Source organism: Brienomyrus brachyistius, chromosome 10 (genome assembly GCF_023856365.1).
Source record: "Brienomyrus brachyistius isolate T26 chromosome 10, BBRACH_0.4, whole genome shotgun sequence".
Taxonomy (NCBI): Eukaryota; Metazoa; Chordata; class Actinopteri; order Osteoglossiformes; family Mormyridae; genus Brienomyrus; species Brienomyrus brachyistius.
In genome coordinates, this window is record NC_064542.1 from 7734237 (window position 1) to 7751588 (window position 17352).

The following is a 17352-nucleotide window of genomic DNA, read 5'->3' on the forward strand; positions in this document are numbered from 1 at the left end:
TTAATCCAGAGCTTCACTTGTCTAACAGGTAAAATGGCCTAATTTCACTGGTACATTTAAGATGTAGTATTCATGCATAATGTGGTTGTAATGTGCTGAATTGAGGATGTTCTTCAAATACACAAGATGGCTTGCTTGAAGCTTGCAAATTTAATTTAAACAGTCTTTAGGCATGTACAGAAAGTTCTAGTGTTGCACATCACCTACACATCAAGAGTATGTTTCCATTGATGTGCAGGTGATGTTTTCCTTTTGGCACCAGTGTTTCCTCGCTCTCCACAGTGCCTCCTGCTGCCTCTACAGACGCGTTCTGTCAGGCAGCAGTGCCGTGCGATGCACTGGCGCCCCACCCTGGGTTGTTCCCTGTCTTGCGCCTATAGCCTCCAGGACATGCTCCAGACCCGCAGTGACCCTGAATCAGAGAAGCGGTTACAAAAAGATGGATGGATGGACATAATACTTAAAATAAATCCTATTATTTAATCGGCTGGTGTACCATGACAGTCTTTAGCAGAGTGGGGAAAGGTGGCTTTAGTCAATGCATGTTGCCAAGGCAGCAAATGTATAGATAAGTCCGGAGGATAATGGACCAGTTTGCGGGACCCTGTGGTTTTGAATGATTATGCCAGTTTTCACTGAGAAGAGCAGCAGGTGTGTAGCTCTGCTTGTGAGTGAAAGGCAGAAGATTTGTGGCAGTGTCCCTGTGACTCGTAGAAATATAGACGCTGAAGCAGGCAGCGAAGCACAGAGCAGAGAGACCAAGCCAAGGTATCAAGCCGTCGAAGGCGATGGATCCCTAGTTGTGCTTCAGACAAACTGCAGTGTTTATGTAGGTCATTTACAGTCCCTCCATGCCTGGAATAGAACCTCCATCTCCTGCATATATAGCCTTTTTGACCAAACATTGATAACTTTGTGTGTTCTAAATGCCAAGGTGGTATGGTCGTGTCGACTGCGGGAGACGTGTCCCGGAAGATCAGAAAATATTATCAACAGCATCATTGAAGAATTACATTAAAGCTTATCGGTGAGGTTTTGAGCCCCGACACAGTAATATCAGTGAGGGTGTGTCACCATTCACAGTCAGTCTGAGTTCTGGATCCCTTTATATAAAGCAAGCAGATGATTTGTGCAGACTCTTAGAGTTGGTGGTTTACATTACCGAAGTTGAAGGAGAGGTCAGACCTTTACTGCTTAGCAGTGACCCCCCCACCAGTCATTCTGACTCCTTACAGGGAGCTTGTGTTAGGAGTCAGCATTGCTGTCATTGTGGGGTTAATATTCATCAAAATTATACATTCCATTGCACAGAATCAGAAGCGGTTTGCTCGCCGCGGTCTTGCCAATGCCTCAAAAAAGAAGAGAGACTCGCTAGAGATGGTGTGCTGTTTCGGTCCGCTCTGCATGAGTCAAGGGTTGAATACAAATTCAGTCATTTATGGGGTGAATCTCTACATGGCTTTTCTTTGTAATTCATCTACCTTTTAGAATAGCATTTACATTTTTTAAATTCAGTTTAAGGAAGGGCAAAATGGACTTTATCCTGTGTCGTCAAGACATGCAGTATGTCCGGGTGTCAGTCACCAAAGCCAAGCTGGGGGGGGGGGGGGGGGGGGGGTTGTGTATTCCAATTCCACTCCTGTTCTCTGTCGAACGACGGCTGCTGAAATGTTTTTTGAAGTGCATGTTGGCACAGGTGTGATTGGAGGCCAACATGGTCTCCCATGCCGACAACACGCCCGGCGATGTCATCCATGCCCCTCTACGTTCTGATGATCGCTAACTCACACGTATCATGCAGTCATTCTGCAGGTAAATGGCAGAGTACTTTCAGACCAGCTTGTTCGTATAGGAAGGAGGAGCTTGGCAATGTCCAGCTCACTGCCAGCTGCTAAGGTGCTTCTGCTGATGTACTTGGGAAAGGCAGCCATGTATTTTGCATCAGGATGTGTGAGACTGATCAGATCAGAGCCCCCAGCAGTAGCACGACGGGGGTGTAGACATGCTTTAACGGAACAGCCTTTCACAGTTCATGGCTTGTTGAAATGTCACCTTAGTATGGAAACTGTTCTGCTGGGGACGTGCTTCCTGTTTTTATTATTTTCTTTTGGTTACGTAGATAGTGATGTCCTAGAGCAGTTTAGCACTGTCTGGAAGGGAGCAGAAACGCAGACTGTCTGTGGGTCCTTGAGGACTTGATTGGGAAACGCTGTTCTGGAAATGTAATTTATTTCTGTTCCTTTACAGTAAACGGCATGATGACTGAGCAGGCACCTTTCTCTGCATGCAGTTATTGCGTCATGTTCCCCCTCCCCGTGTTTCTCTTCCTGGCCCATTAGCTCAGCACTTGCTGTGTTTCCTGGTCCTTGTGGCCGCCGTCCCGTGCGATGAGCAGCTCTGACTCCGTAACTCTGTTTCAGCAGGTGTTCCGGACCGACTTCATCACCGCCATGAAGCTGCCGGACTCCGCCCAGCTCAGCTCGGACGACTTCTACGTGCTCTCAGACCCCTGGAGGCAGGAATGGGAGAAGGGCGTCCAGGTGCCAGCCAACATAGAGGCCATCCCCGAGCCTGTGGTTAGGTACTAATGTCCGAATCTTTAGTCACATACAGAAACATGTATAAATATGCACACTAACTAGAAATGCTTGTGGTGTAAAATGTCCAAAATAGTCTGTGCAGGCAGGTACACATGATTGTAGGACTGTGTTTCCCAGACCGGCCCTCGGGGTCCCACAGAAAGTCCACGTTTTTGCTACCAGAGCCTGGGAGGGAGCAAAAATGTGGACTGTCGGGCAGGGAGCTGTTAGGGAGCAAAAATGTGGACTGTCGGGCAGGGAGCTGTTAGGGAGCAAAAATGTGGACTGACTGTGGGTCCCCGAGGACTGGACTGGGAAACACTGCTGTAGGATAAAATGGAAATTCACTGGGCTGGATTCCAAGCACATTTCCCAGTCCATATGAGCAACCAAACCCCACTTTTCAGCTTGATCCTGTTGGGATTTTTAATTCTCACCTCTGCATTGTGAGAACGGGGGAATGCGATTGGTCGACCGTCAAGGCCTGTGGCACCTGACACTGCACAGTGTGTGTGGTCTTGTCAAGTCAATCAGTGAAGTCACTATTTATTTATATAGCACATTTAAAAACAACCCCAGCTGACCAAAGTGTCAGAAAACCTGTCAAGTAGAAAAACGGAAAAAAGACATAAAGCACCATAAACGAAAGCACACTGACACTGAAATGTATTAAAAAAGGAAAAAAATAACTGCATAAATATTAATAATACATACATTTAATAAAAAAGATATGATATACTGTCGCCCTGGTTATGCTAATGCTGTGTTTTAAGCTGAAATTTGAAACTCTCTGTAGTGGAAGCAGACCAAACAGGCAGGGGAGACTTTGAGTTTATGTCCGAGCACAGAAGAGGGCTAATAGTCAGCCCCTTAGTATTTAAATGTGTTTGTGGTTTTCTGGGACTAGTTTCTGTTGTTCTGCTGGATATTGAATTGCCTGATCTGCTGAGTCTGTTGGGTTTTCTGTCTGGGGGGCAAACATACTGGGCCACAAGCTAATCCTGGTGTTTCAGAGTAAAGGCGGACTTCTGTCGGGGTTGCCCTGCGGTTGGGATCAGCAGACTCGCACTGGGCACGACGAGCGAGTCCCGCGGAGTTCTTCAGGTTTGCCATGTTATGCTGAACGAAACCCAAAGGTCAGGAAAACCCACGTAGAGAAGAAAGCGAGAAAAAGTTGAATGTCACTCAGTTCAGTAGCCTTGGGGAATTCCTCTATGGGTTTGCTGTGTGGTGGCACATAGAAGCCAAACATCCTGGCAAAGAACTTTGAAAGACAAGTCTAACCCTAACCCACCTCACCACCACCGGAATGGAAGTTCTTAAATGGTTGGTGTGAACCATTGAGCCGCCATCGAGGAAGTCATAAACCTCGCAAACATGCCGGTTGTGTCTCTTGAGATGGGGAGAGCAGAGCGGAAGTGCTGTACACCTCATTGCAGCGCATTAACCTGCACTGCGTGGGTGTGCAAGCTCTGCTTATGCGCTGCTAGTGTAGGAAATCCCATTGCTGGGGCAGATCAGTGTCAGAGAAACACTCCAGTCTGCTTGCTCGATCTGCACAAACACTAGCGTCTCACACAGGTGGAGAGTCTACCATGCTACGGTTTGCTTGGTTACCAGTACGTGTTTAGCCGTTCTGTGGGAGATTTTCTAGATTTGTGTCAGGTCTGTTTGTGAGAAACTGGTTTGTGGCGTGAGGTCTTGGGGTGTAATGTATCATTGTGCTAATCAGCACTGGATGAATGCCATCTTCAGTTTGTCTAGGTGCATGTGTGGGTTTGTCTTGTCATCCAGCATGGAAAGTTTGTGTCGGACGGGCCTTTGATGTCTGTTTATATTGCATTGAGGTTTTGAGTCCTCGCCCTCTCCTCCCATTTTGCTCTTTCACTTCTCTTCTGGTGTGACTCACCCACATCCCAAGTGACGTTTTTTCCCCTCCCCCAGGTAACTTCTCAGCCCGCTCTGTTCTCTAAACCAGGTGAGGTTTGGGATTCAGGCTGATGCTGGGGAGGGAGCCACAGACTTTTCTGTGGTTCACTTGCTCAGTCTCTCTCATTACTCTGCAGGCAACGTTCTTACTCTGTTTACAATCTTCCTAATTGCAGCTTGTAGCATTTTTTAATTTTTTTGCCTCTTTGCTAGGTGGGTGTGGGATGACGGTGAAAACCAATCCCCCCCAGAAAGGGGGCAAATGGAGCAGCGAAGCACAGGCTGCAGCAGGCAGCAGTTAATGGGTTTTTGAATGTGTTGGTGCCTGGTGCACAGGTAGGCTTGTTTAGGCCTGTTCTATTGGGGCCCTGGTGGTTCCCTCTGTTAACATGGACTCTTCTGGTACCTTCAGCTGCCAGAACCGTAGTTTGTGCCCCAGCGCAATAGAAAATGCTGCCTTTTTTTGATGGGAATTAATCACTTTCATTGTCTGCTTTGAGTGCTTCAGATTACTTCCAAGAGGGCAGAGGAGTTAATAATCGTGCTTTTGCAAGTAGCTTGCTGCCTCCGAAAGGGTGGGAGATATCATCAGCAGAGGATCGTGTGTGACCTTTTCTGAAAGCTGACCTAGATACACACCAGCTCGCACTGCCATCTCTGCCCCAGCAGAGCGTTGTCCCTCTTTCTGCAGGAAACTCTTCATTTGGTCAATTATTCGATCCCTGTGTACTAAGGACAACTCTGACTGTTCCTTCCCATGCCTTGAAACGCTCCTTTTGATGGAGGTCATGTGCGCATCAAGGCGCACTGAACGGTCTGCAGCCTGAGCATACCCTCTCTGCCCTGGGGAGAGCAGAAGAGGAGTGTGTCTCTGTGTTAGGAGTGTAACGCTCTTTCAGTCCGCTACGCATTTTTTACCAAATGAATGCACCAAATTCGGACTCTGTGTGTGCTTCCCCATTCAGAAAGGGGCACGTGAAGCTGCAATCTGCCAATCTGCACACGAGCGCAAATCCTAACGTGAAGCTGACAGCTGCTAATGTGAATGCAGCACAGATCAGGTAGAGTTAATTTTCTAAATGTGCACCTTAATGAATATTTATTTTATTTACTTGAGAGAGAGTTTTTTTTTTTTTTTTTTTTCGTTTACTTTTAATAAAATTTTAGGCATTTTTATTTGTAGGTTGCGGCGTTATTGACAGAGGCTGTTTAAAAAAAGACAATCATACTTTGTTCAGTAAACCACTTGTTTAATAAAGGTAAAAATAATCAATTTTAATTTTTCTTTAACCCCCTCCCCGCTGTACTGAAAACGTACCGAACCGTGATTTCAAAACCGAGGTACATACCGAACTGTGTGGTTTTTCTTTTCTTCCCTGTACCATTACACCCCTAGTGGTGTGTGTGTGTGTGTGTGTGTGTGTGTGTGTGTGTGTGTGTGTGTGTGTGTGTGTGTGTGTGTGTGTGTGTGTGTGTGTGTGTGTGTGTGTGCGCCTCTTTTCCACACATATCATGTTTGTGGCTGTGGGTATAATAGAGGAGAGAGACTCGGTGCACATACACACACACACACACACAGCACCAGCAAGTTCTCACACAGCACCAGGGACAGATAGAGGGAACGATATGTGTTTTTTTTTTTTTTTTTAGGGGGGGGGGGGGGGGGGGGCATGTTAATGGAAGCCCTGGCAGGTACTGGGAAACGGTGCTTTTTGGGAATAGATGAGGTTGGTGCCCTTAAGCCCTTAGGCAGAGGGTGTGGTGATGTTTTGTCCTGCACCTCCTTCAGCCGTACAGCACCTTCTAATCCCTACAGAGCATGCATTGTGATTGGAGCGGAGCTGTCAGCTTGTCACTGTCAGCGCTGTGCTAATTACGGGACGACATGATGGCATCCCTCCTCATCGCCAGGCTCTCTGCACCCCGACGATTAACGGAGCACTAATCCGTGGTTTCGCTAATGCACGTGGGCGGTGCTACCGCCGCAGGCATGATCAGTGAGCAACAGTGTACGTGGCGTGAGCCGAGCCCGGCCCGTGGGGGACCGGTGTCCTCTGCCGTTACTCACACGCCGGCACCTGCTACCGTGCCTGTTCTCTGTGTGTGTGTGTGTGTGTGTGTGTGTGTGTGTATGTACCCCGAGGCTGCAGCCAGAACACCGGACCACGTAGCTGTAGGATGAACAGAGATTTTGAGGCACAAAGGCAGAACAGCCGTTTTGAAGGAGACAGAAAGCCCTTGGTTATCTATGCTGGATACAGTGGCGACCAACAGGCTGCAGAGCTGGCCGGGGATGGCTGATCAGCTGCAGTGCTGGTTGGCTGCTTGGATTCAGGGCTGGCTGGTCGCCTGACTGCAGTGCTGGTCAGTTGCTTGGCTGCCAGACTGCCTGGTTGGCTGACTGCAGTTCTGGTCGGTTGCTCGGCTGCTTGGCTTCAGGGCTGGCTGGTCGCCTGACTGCAGTGCTGGACAGTTGCTTGGCTGCCGGGCTGCCTGGTTGGCTGACTGCAGTTCTGGTCGGTTGCTCGGCTGCCGGGCTGCCTGGTTGGCTGACTGCAGTTCTGGTCGGTTGCTCGGCTGCCGGGCTGCCTGGTTGGCTGACTGCAGTTCTGGTCGGTTGCTCGGCTGCTTGGCTTCAGGGCTGGCTGGTCGCCTGGCTGCAGTGCTGGTCAGTTACCGGGCTGGTCAGCTGCAGTGCTGGTCGGTTGCTTGGCTTCAGGGCTGGCTGGTCGCCTGACTGCAGTGCTGGTCAGTTGCTTGGCTGCCGGGCTGCCTGGTTGGCTAACTGCAGTTCTGGTCGGTTGCTCGGCTGCCTGGTTGGCTGACTGCAGTTCTGGTCGGTTGCTCGGCTGCCTGGTTGGCTGACTGCAGTTCTGGTCGGTTGCTCGGCTGCTTGGCTTCAGGGCTGGCTGGTCGCCTGGCTGCAGTGCTGGTCAGTTACCGGGCTGGTCAGCTGCAGTGCTAGTCGGTTGCTTGGCTGCCGGACTGCCTGGCTGGCTGAGTGCAGTGCCATTCGGTTGCAGTGCTGCTCAGCTGTACTGCTGTTTGGTTCTGTTGACTGGTGGCCCCAGAGTCCTGTTTACTGAACAACAGGGAAGCTCTTTATTTCTTTGCACTGCAGTGTTTTTAGGGGTGGGAAGGACGGAGAAAAACAGTAAAAAGGGAGGGGGGAGCACAGAGACCTGGAGCAGGGTGCTGGCAGAGTGCCCAAGCAGCCCTGGGCCGCGTGCCCCCCGCTCTGCCTCCTCCCAGCCGTAACCCCCTCTCCTTCCCTCCCTCTGCCTCTGTGGAACAAAACCCATTTGGTGGAAAATGTGAATGAAAACAAACTCAGCCTCTGGAAAAAAGCTTTATTTTTTCCCTGGTTTTAATTTCCCCCCCCCCCCCCCGTATTAATCTATGAAGGGCCCCCACCCCCAAAAATGTTTGCACATCATGGTAATGGGTGAGAGAAGTCGGCAAAATTATCCTGGTGCGTGTATGTGTGTGTCTGTGTGCATGCACCTCTGTCTCTGCTAACGCCAGCCTAAAACGTGGATGTTAACAAGGGACGGCCATATCCATGACAACAGGCCTGGGATTCCAGAGGCGACCGCACTGGCATCTGAAGGAATCACAAAATGGCAGCCTAGAGGAGGGAGCCTGTTAACCCCTGTGTGTCAGTGCCGGTGGTTTGTGCACAGCTGGCTGTGTTTAATTACACTTCACTGCTTACCCACGTCGTTCTTTTACAAGAATGTTTTGCTTTTTTTTCGTACTCTTTGTTCAACAGTATAACCTTTGGCACATATTGGCTGATCCAGGCTGACTCATACAGAAAAGGTTCTCAGTGTTTTTTGTTTGGCGGGGTGTCGAGTCACAGCATCGTTATTCCGGGAGCCCCATTGGCGCAGGTTCAGCTAAAGGCCGGGGTCTGCGGATGACAGCCAGGTGCTGAAGGAGCAGGCTGGCCTTAGGCAGCAGGGGCAGCGTGGAGCCACTGACAGGCGGAGACCGGGGAGGTAGGGGACTGTAACAGGCCCACTGGCGGACGGAGAACTTAGGGAGGTAGGGTACTGTGACAGGCCCACTGGCGGACGGAGAACTTAGGGAGGTAGGGTACTGTGACAGGCCCACTGGCGGACGGAGAACTGGGGAGGTAGGGTACTGTGACAGGCCCACTGGCGGACGGAGAACTGGGGAGGTAGGGTACTGTGACAGGCCCACTGGCGGACGGAGAACTGGGGAGGTAGGGTACTGTGACAGGCCCACTGGCAGACGGAGAACTGGGGAGGTAGGGTACTGTGACAGGCCCACTGGCGGACGGAGAACTGGGGAGGTAGGGGACTGTGACAGGCCCACTGGCGGACGGAGAACTGGGGAGGTAGGGGACTGTGACAGGCCCACTGGCAGACGGAGAACTGGGGAGGTAGGGTACTGTGACAGGCCCACTGGCGGACGGAGAACTGGGGAGGTAGGGTACTGTGACAGGCCCACTGGCGGACGGAGAACTGGGGAGGTAGGGTACTGTGACAGGCCCACTGGCGGACGGAGAACTGGGGAGGTAGGGTACTGTGACAGGCCCACTGGCGGACGGAGAACTGGGGAGGTAGGGTACTGTGACAGGCCCACTGGCGGACGGAGAACTGGGGAGGTAGGGGACTGTGACAGGCCCACTGGCGGACGGAGAACTGGGGAGGTAGGGGACTGTAACAGGCCCACTGGCGGACGGAGAACTGGGGAGGTAGGGTACTGTAACAGGCCCACTGGCGGACGGAGAACTGGGGAGGTAGGGTACTGTGACAGACCCACTGACAGGAGGGCCTGGGGAGGTAGGGTACTGTGACAGGTTCACCCTGGAAAGTACGTTTCTGTTGCACATAAATACACAAGCAAATGCAGTAATTCATGCATGTCAAAGTTCCCTTCTCGGATCAAAGAAGGACAAATGCAGGAGTCAGTCTTGGGGAGTCAGCCTGCCATCCCAGCCGGCTCCTTCTGTGTGTCCCGTTAATAAGCAGGGACCTTCCTCTCCTGTCTTTGGGAGATGCTGACTGACTTTCTCCTTCTGCGAAGTTGGTTGCTATCATCTGGCAGCTCAAAGTCACCCGGGCCAGGATCGCCCCCGGCAGCAGGCAGACCGGCCCCCCATCGCTCCAAAAGCTACCTCGCAGTCACTCCCAGATCTTCCTCCATTCCAGCGGGCGAGAACCCCCCTGCCGCCCACCCACTGGCGCTGTCCAGTGGCTCAGCCGTGACCTTAGTTTGGGAAGGCCTGCCTGCCTGTCTGCCTGCCCGCCTGTCTGCCTGCCCGCCTGTCTGCCTGCCCGCCTGTCTGCCTGATCCAGCCTCTAAAAATATAACAAAGCTGTTTCTGCCGTTTCCTTCCTCCTCAGGGCTCTAGCACCACTAACTTCCAGAGTTTGGTTCTAAACTCTAGTTAACCACGTTGCAAATGGATCTAGCCTCTGTTGCTGCCGATGAGCCTTGTGATTGCACCACCCCTGGCCTCATCCTGTGTCCCAGCTCATGCTGAACACGGTCACTTATTTATTAGTGCTTGTTTGCCTCGTTGCTTAGGGGAAAGAAGCGCAGGTGGATTAATCCACCTAAGTGCATTAAACCTGCCCAGACGCTGCCTTGTTTCCTCATGTTTGCAGCCTGATTATACGCTAAGCAGGATCTTGACCCTTCAGCACCTCGTACACCTTTATTAGGTGTGAGTTTGCTGTCAGTGTTTTCTGGGGAGAGCTGATCGTCCTGCTGATCTTCAGGTTGCCCTACGATTCTGTAGTCTGTGCGAATGGGGCTTTTGGGGGTGGTATGGCTTCAATAGTTGGCATATATGCCAGATTTGGTGTTGGGGGAGGAACATGCGAGGCGTGCAGTCCGGCTACGTTTGCCCAGGCTGTGTCACTGTGACGGTAAGTGCATCCCAGAAGGGTGATCACCGCGAACATGAATGAATCCGTACTTTTAAAAATGTTTCAACCCTCAGTAGCATAGCGAGTGAATAAACAGGGGCCTGCAGGTGTCGTCCTTGCTGTGCTGTGAGTGATTCACTTCCTCCCCGTTCTGTGTTAGGAATCAGCAGCGCTGCCCTGTTTTTACCTGCCTGTGTGGGGTCAGGTTTCTCTGCACAAGCTCTCCTGCTCTGTGTCAGGAAGGATGGGGCTGCTTCAGCAAGCTCACAGAAAGAGGTGCCCCCCAAGCCTGCTGTCTGCTTCCGCAACAGATCCGCCACGGTCACAGCCTTGATTTTGGGGCGTCTCCCATATCTGAGGCGAAACCGTGCAAGACAGAGTGTGACTGGTCTTGGGAGTGAAGATAGTGCTGGTTCCTTGTCCTCCATGTGAAGGCTTGACCTGCTTTCCTTCGCTGTCACAGAGCTGGCACTCAACCTTCTGTATCTTCAGGTTTTATATGTATTAAGCCCTCTCCTTCCTGAAGTCTGACCGTGTCTGATCGGCCATATGTCTCTTGAGTTCTGCAGCCGTAATGCTGCCTTTGCGTGACAGTGATCTTTACGGATAATGAATGACTTGGTTACTGGTTCTGTACCAGGGGTCCCAAAGTTAAACTGGGTAAAGAGATTCATGTGAGAGGGTTGGACCTGCTTAACTATCTTGGCTCCTATTTCCATTGGCTGGCCCGGGTCCTTCTGAAATTGAGTAGCGATTTGTCGTACAGGGCTGTCCTGGGTTATTAACAGGCCTGACAGCCGTCTGGCAGGCTATCCTTCATGATGTCAGTGTGGCGCTTGCTGGAAAGAAGTCTGGGGGTGCAGCAGAGTCGCGGGCTCCGGTCCAGCTCTTGCGGTTGCGGTGACCGCAACATGCACGATTCCCTAAACGTCGCTGGCGTTTAATTGCGACTTTCAGCTCGTTTCTGGGTGCCGTAGGATTGGGTGTTTATTGCAGACATTAATAAACATCTGCGCACTCTTGATTTGAGTGTGTTGGGGGGGCTTCCTGCTCTCATGCTGCAGGTGTTGAACGCGGCGTCGTCTGGGACCCTCGGCGTGCTCATTTGCTGAGGTGCTCAGCCCCTTCTTTATTGTGGATGTTCTTTTTACTTCTCCTCTGGCCTGCATCCGTGGAATCGAACCAGAAGAGATTAGTTTCCTTTAATAGGAGGGGGTCTTTTTGGCCTGTCGCAGTAAAAAAAAGTTTCCCCCATGAGATCACTCATCTGGGTTCGCATGCGTTTGTGCAGACGCCGCCTGATTGGCTGATGAACGATGACGAGCGTGTCTGTCTCTCTCTGTGTGTCCCGGTGCATGCAGGGTACTGCCTGGGGTGAACTGGATCCCCTTCTACTCGCCGTCTCCCAGCCAGCCGTTTGCGGAGGCGGGCCACACGCACTCGCAGCCGCTCGATGAGCCCGTCAGCCTTTATGACCTCGACGACCTGGATGTCTGTTGGCTGGAGCTGGTCAATGCGGAGTTCAGGGAACTAGGTGAGATGAGAGTCTTCACTGCCGTCTGTCTGCCTGTCACTCGGTCCGTCCGGCTGTCCGTGCCCTCGGGACGGTAACAGCTGCTGATCCTCACTGGCTTTTGGGGAGTATCAGCGTTTCTCTGTCTCTCCCCAGCCCTTCCAGAGCTGGACGAGTTGACGATGGAGCGCGTGCTGACCAAGCTGGAGAGCCTGTGTGAGGAGAACATGCAGCTGACCATCGAGACGGGCGAAGGCCTGGGCATCGAGTATGACGAGGACGTGGTGTGTGACGTGTGCCGCTCCCCCGAGGGCGAGGACGGAAACGAGATGGTCTTCTGTGACAAGTGCAACGTCTGCGTGCACCAGGTGAGTGGTGTGTGCATTGGGTCAGCAGCCCCCCCGGGCGGGAGGCACTAGCCGAGTAGTGACATGAGTTAGGTTTTCTTATTTATCCAACTGAATGTTGCAATTCCATCATTTAGTCATCTTCATGTAGCCAAGACTTTGGTGATCAGATATCTGGGATCAAAACAAACTGCCACCATTGCTTACTATGTACTCTTATAATGTTTCTGCAAGTGTTTCAAACTGCATTTTGCAATGTCTATACTTTGATGTCAAATTACAAACTTCACATAAATCAGACATATTTACACTCAAACAAATATCCATCCATCCATCCATTTTCCAAACCGCTTATCCTACTGGGTCCCAGGGGTCTAGAGCCTATCCCAGAAGCTATGGGCACAAGGCAGGGAACAACCCAGGATGGGGGGGTCAGCCCATCGCAGGGCACACTCACACACCATTCACTCTCACACGCAGACCTACTGACAATTTAGCAAGTCCAGTTAGCGTCAGCATGTTTTTGGACTGTGGGGGGGAAACCAGAGTACCCGGAGGAAACCCCACGACGACATGGGGAGAACATGCAAACTCCACACACATGTGACCCAGGCGGAGACTCGAACCTGGGTCCCAGAGGTGTGAGGCAACAGTGCTAACTACTGCACTAATTTATTTGCCATGAATTAAGTTTATGATTTTGAATGAAATGTGTGATCATGCCCCAGTCAGCGAAGGTATGTTCCCTCCACCTAGACCACAGAGGGTTAAGGTTACAGTTTTTTAATGGGGGGTCCATTTTATTTTTGGTGTATTTTTATGCTTTTTGTGGGGTTAAAACAGTGTGATTATCATTATTATTTTTGGTATCGCTTAACAATGACTACCCTTATAAAGGGTTTATAAATGGTTTATAATCAGGTTATTAAGTTGAAACACTTTATACTTGTCGATTAATCATTTACAAACACACGGTGTGCACAAGTACGTGTACACATTTGCCATACGCAATACGAGTGGCATTTTCCTTTCGTAACAGCACAGATGCGTACTATGTATTTTAACCTTTGTACCGCAAATGAAGTATGAATTAGCCGTATATTTTATATGGTGAATGCGTACTTGCGTACAAGTTACGTGCGTCTCTGATTATAAACAACAGGTTTAAAATTATTATCGAGTTACTGCATTTATAAATGCCGAACAGGAGCCGTATTGTAACGCAGGGCCCTACGTTCCTCTTAGCGCTTCTGAGTGTCGCTTGGCCCTGACGCGCTGCCGGTTCTTGTCCCCTGGAGGCTGACGCATCTTCTGTACCTCTGTTGCACAGGCATGCTACGGCATCCTGAAGGTGCCCCTGGGGACCTGGCTGTGTCGCACCTGTGCGTTGGGAGTGCAGCCAAAATGCCTGCTGTGCCCCAGGCGGGGAGGAGCCTTGAAACCCACCCGCAGCGGAACCAAGTGGGTCCACGTCAGCTGTGCCTTATGGGTCCCAGAGGTAACGTGGCTCCTCTCCGACTCTGTGCGGGACAGCGAGATGTTCGTTTTTCTGTCAAGTAAAATATTTCCCGAAGGTGCTGTTGTGGGGGAGTGAGGGTGGTACAGACGCTGCTCTGCTTGTGAACGAGATGCGTTGCGAACGGCTGTTTGTAACTTGAAATGTTCGTAAGTCGTCATTCAACATCATGTTAAGGGTATGCACAAGTACAAAGTACTAGGATGCTGGGAGTACGCACGCTACGCTGGGAGTACACACGCTACGCTGCTGCGCGGCAGGAGTAGCGGCCAGAAGTCGTACTAGGTGGAATTGGCATGCAGAAAAAAAAATTGATGTTGCGGACAGGAAACGGGAGCCCAATGAACATAATTCGGACTTACAGTCCCCTTCGTTCGTATGTCTGAAAGTTCGTAAGAAGAGGAGCATCTGTGTAGTTTTTTTTTTTTGTGCAAAAGTTGCAAGATTTTGTGCAGACCTTATGCAGGTCTTGCAAAAAACAAAAATCTGAAATAATGAACTTTTCCCAGCTGATGAATCTGCCTGCTGTTGGTGAGGCAGAGTCATTATTGGGTTTGTCATACTTCAGTTCTCGCCTATCAGACAGAATAAGTATTAAGAATGTTTTAATCATGAAAAAGAGGAGAGACTTTCATGGAAGTCAAGCAGTCGGAGCCTGAATTAGCTTTCATTTTTATAGGCTGGTTGACGTGGGGTAGCTGTGCTTGCCTGGAAGCTGTAAAGGGTTGTAATATTTATCTAAGCCTGTTTTTTATGGGGGGGGGGGTGGTAAGGAGCCCAAACTGAATGTCTTCTGGGTGACCTCTACTGCCAGGAAGCTGTAGTCAACCAGTGCCTGGGACTTTCAGCCTGGTCTGTGTTCCGGAACCTCTGACTGGCTTTTACAGGCGCTGGGTGGGCAGCCTTGAAGGTGCCCTTGCAGTCGCTTTGTGATGCTGGGCTGCGGCCATGACCCGCAGCCCAGACTCGATGGCTCTGCTGGCACACGGCTGGGTGTCTGAGTCTCTCTCCATAATGCCGTCTGCTTCCGGCTTCTGCAGGTCAGCATCGGCTGTCCGGAGAAGATGGAGCCCATCACCAAGGTGTCACACATCCCTCCCAGCCGCTGGGCCCTGTCCTGCAGCCTGTGCAGGCAGCACGTGGGCACCTGCATTCAGGTATGTGTCCCTGCTCTGCCTTTTCCTCATCTCTGCTGGGTCCCTGCAAATAAGCTCCATGAAAATGCGAGAGTTGTAGGTGTTTCTCCACACCACAGATTAGTAAACAGCATTTTAGTTTCATTTGTGACCCTAAGGGTGGGAAAAGCTGGAGGTATATCCTACAAAACCCAATATCTGTACGCTTTGTAAAGATTAAAGGTTAATGGGTAACTCTCTCCGTCCGTCCATCCATCCATTTTCTGTAATCGCTTGTCCTATTCAGGGTGGCGGAAGGTCACCGGAGGCTACGGGCACAAGGCAGGGATCAGAACAGGACGGGGCACAAACCCATCACAGGGCACACTCACATCTAGGGCCGTCTGGTAACTTCAACTGACCTCAGTGTGTTTTTAGACTGGGGGGGGAACCAGAGTACCCAGAGAACCCCACAATGACACGGGGAGAACTTGCAAACTCCACACACATGTAGCCGGGGCCTGGAGGTGTGAGACAAGGGTGCTAAACACGGCACCTAAGTACTGGAGACGGGGTGACTAGGAGGAAATTTTAACATTGGTTTATTAGCTTGTGATGTTGAATGTCAGCGTTCTGCTTCTCCGGGCTTATAACTGCATTCCAAAAATACCCAGCTGCTATACACTTTGTGTTTATTTGTCATGCTTGCACTTTTTCAACGTCAGGTGTGTTAGCCTTTTGCTTACCGCCGTTTTTACCGGCCCGTGCTCCCGAGCTCCGGAGCGATGAGCGCCCGCAGAATGACGGCTATTTATAGCCGTGAAACACTGGCTCTCGCAGTGACTGCAGACTGGGAATGGCAGCAGTGCCCTTTCGTCCTTGAGTCCTTTATTCGCTCCCCCCGTGTAATTATTTATTTTTCCGCTTAGGCTTCATCCGCGAGTCGGGCGCTAATGTAACGAGGTCGGCGGTTTTCTGGGAAGCGGGTGCGGCGGGTCGCGGTGGACAGGGCACCGATTTACGCCGGGCATGACGTCCATGGCGTCGTGCTGCCCTGCTTCCCTGCTCGGGCTCTTGCTCATTTGCTCTTAGACAGTAATAATAAGCCATTCATCCAGTCACCCTTCTCCTACTGGTGATTTCAAATTGCCTACATTTCTGGCTGCATTTAGATATCCTTCCCACCCCTACTGAATAATCGTATGTTTTTTAAAAATTACATCAGGGTTCCTCTATGGTATGGAAAGGTATGGCCTATATCAGTGCTTTCCAAGTCTGGATAGGTATGGAAAATGGTAAGAAGGTATAGAAATATTTTGGCAACAATTGGCCTGCTATGCATTCTAGAAGAAAACTCTGAATTTACTTAATGTTTCCGGTTAAATCACCGATGTGCACTGGTTGTCAGCGCTGGCATGTGCGCAGAGAGAACTCTGAAGAGCGACATCCCCAAACTGAGAAGAGGGCTTGTGTCTGTGGGATGCATGCTTGTTTAATATCTAGCAAGAAAAACTGATGTTGGCTACCTTGTAATTTACCACTCTCACAATGGGGAACTGCAAAGTCTGCTAATCCCAAATATCACAACGTGCTCACTAAAGATCCCAGATGTGAAGGTGGCAGCATAATGTGACGCTGTACCGGTGTCTGAAGTCCCAGTACAGAAAGCACTGAAGCAGCTGCAGCACTTTTTTGGTCGTTTGGTACTTGTGGGCGGGATTTGCGAACGTGTTCATTTGTTGATTGGTTATGCAGATACCAATAGCTGTCCTGGAATATTGTGATGTGATTTTGTTGCAGTAGATAATCGGGGTATTTATAAAGGAAAAACAGAGTTAAAAATAAATAAATGTGTCACGAAACCCATCTAGAAATGATTTAAACAAAGATTAAATGGTTATGATTGGCTCAGAAAGAGCGTGCAGTGCTCATGGAAACCAGCAGTGGTGAGCTTTAAACCCCAAGCGCTATAATATCTTGTCTAAACCCAACCCGACTGTCACTGTCCTGGCGATGTGAGAATTGCATGTGCATAACATACAACGTTGGCATTAATATCGCACGTCGCCCAGCCCTGTGTACTTTTTAAATTCGGTGCAATTTTTTCTAATTCACATGTCAGATATTTTTTTTAATTCATTTTCAAATTTAGTGCGAAATAACCTGCCTTGCATTGTGCTGCCGTCCAGCAGTGGTAGCGATTTCTATGCCAGTGGAAAACCAAAGAAAGAAAGTATCGTTGTTCTGATACTTTGTTGAAGTGCCAGAAATGACACCTGGTGCAGCGGAGAAGAGCCTTTAAATGGTCAGAGAGTTGGAGCCATGTGGCATGAGCAGTATATGCTGAACCTGCAGAGTTCCTCAGGTGGTGCAGCTGGTAGACTGTACCCTTTTGAGCTTTAGAACATCCTGTCCAAACAGCAGAGGTGACTAAAGAAACTCCCCCCCCC

At 50.4% G+C, this 17352-nt stretch overlaps 1 protein-coding gene across 3 annotated transcripts in view; it reads left to right on the top strand.

Annotated features, from left to right (window-relative positions):
* Positions 1 to 17352, top strand: part of LOC125750479 (E3 ubiquitin-protein ligase Jade-2-like) — a 45237-nt gene that overhangs the window by 10828 nt on the left and 17057 nt on the right. For all 3 annotated transcript variants that reach the window (XM_049028335.1, XM_049028333.1, XM_049028332.1), the window contains 5 exons: positions 2424 to 2581; positions 11773 to 11945; positions 12081 to 12292; positions 13602 to 13769; positions 14828 to 14944. In XM_049028335.1, the coding sequence (XP_048884292.1) occupies positions 2424 to 2581; positions 11773 to 11945; positions 12081 to 12292; positions 13602 to 13769; positions 14828 to 14944 (828 nt within the window). The remainder of the gene's footprint in view (positions 1 to 2423; positions 2582 to 11772; positions 11946 to 12080; positions 12293 to 13601; positions 13770 to 14827; positions 14945 to 17352) is intronic.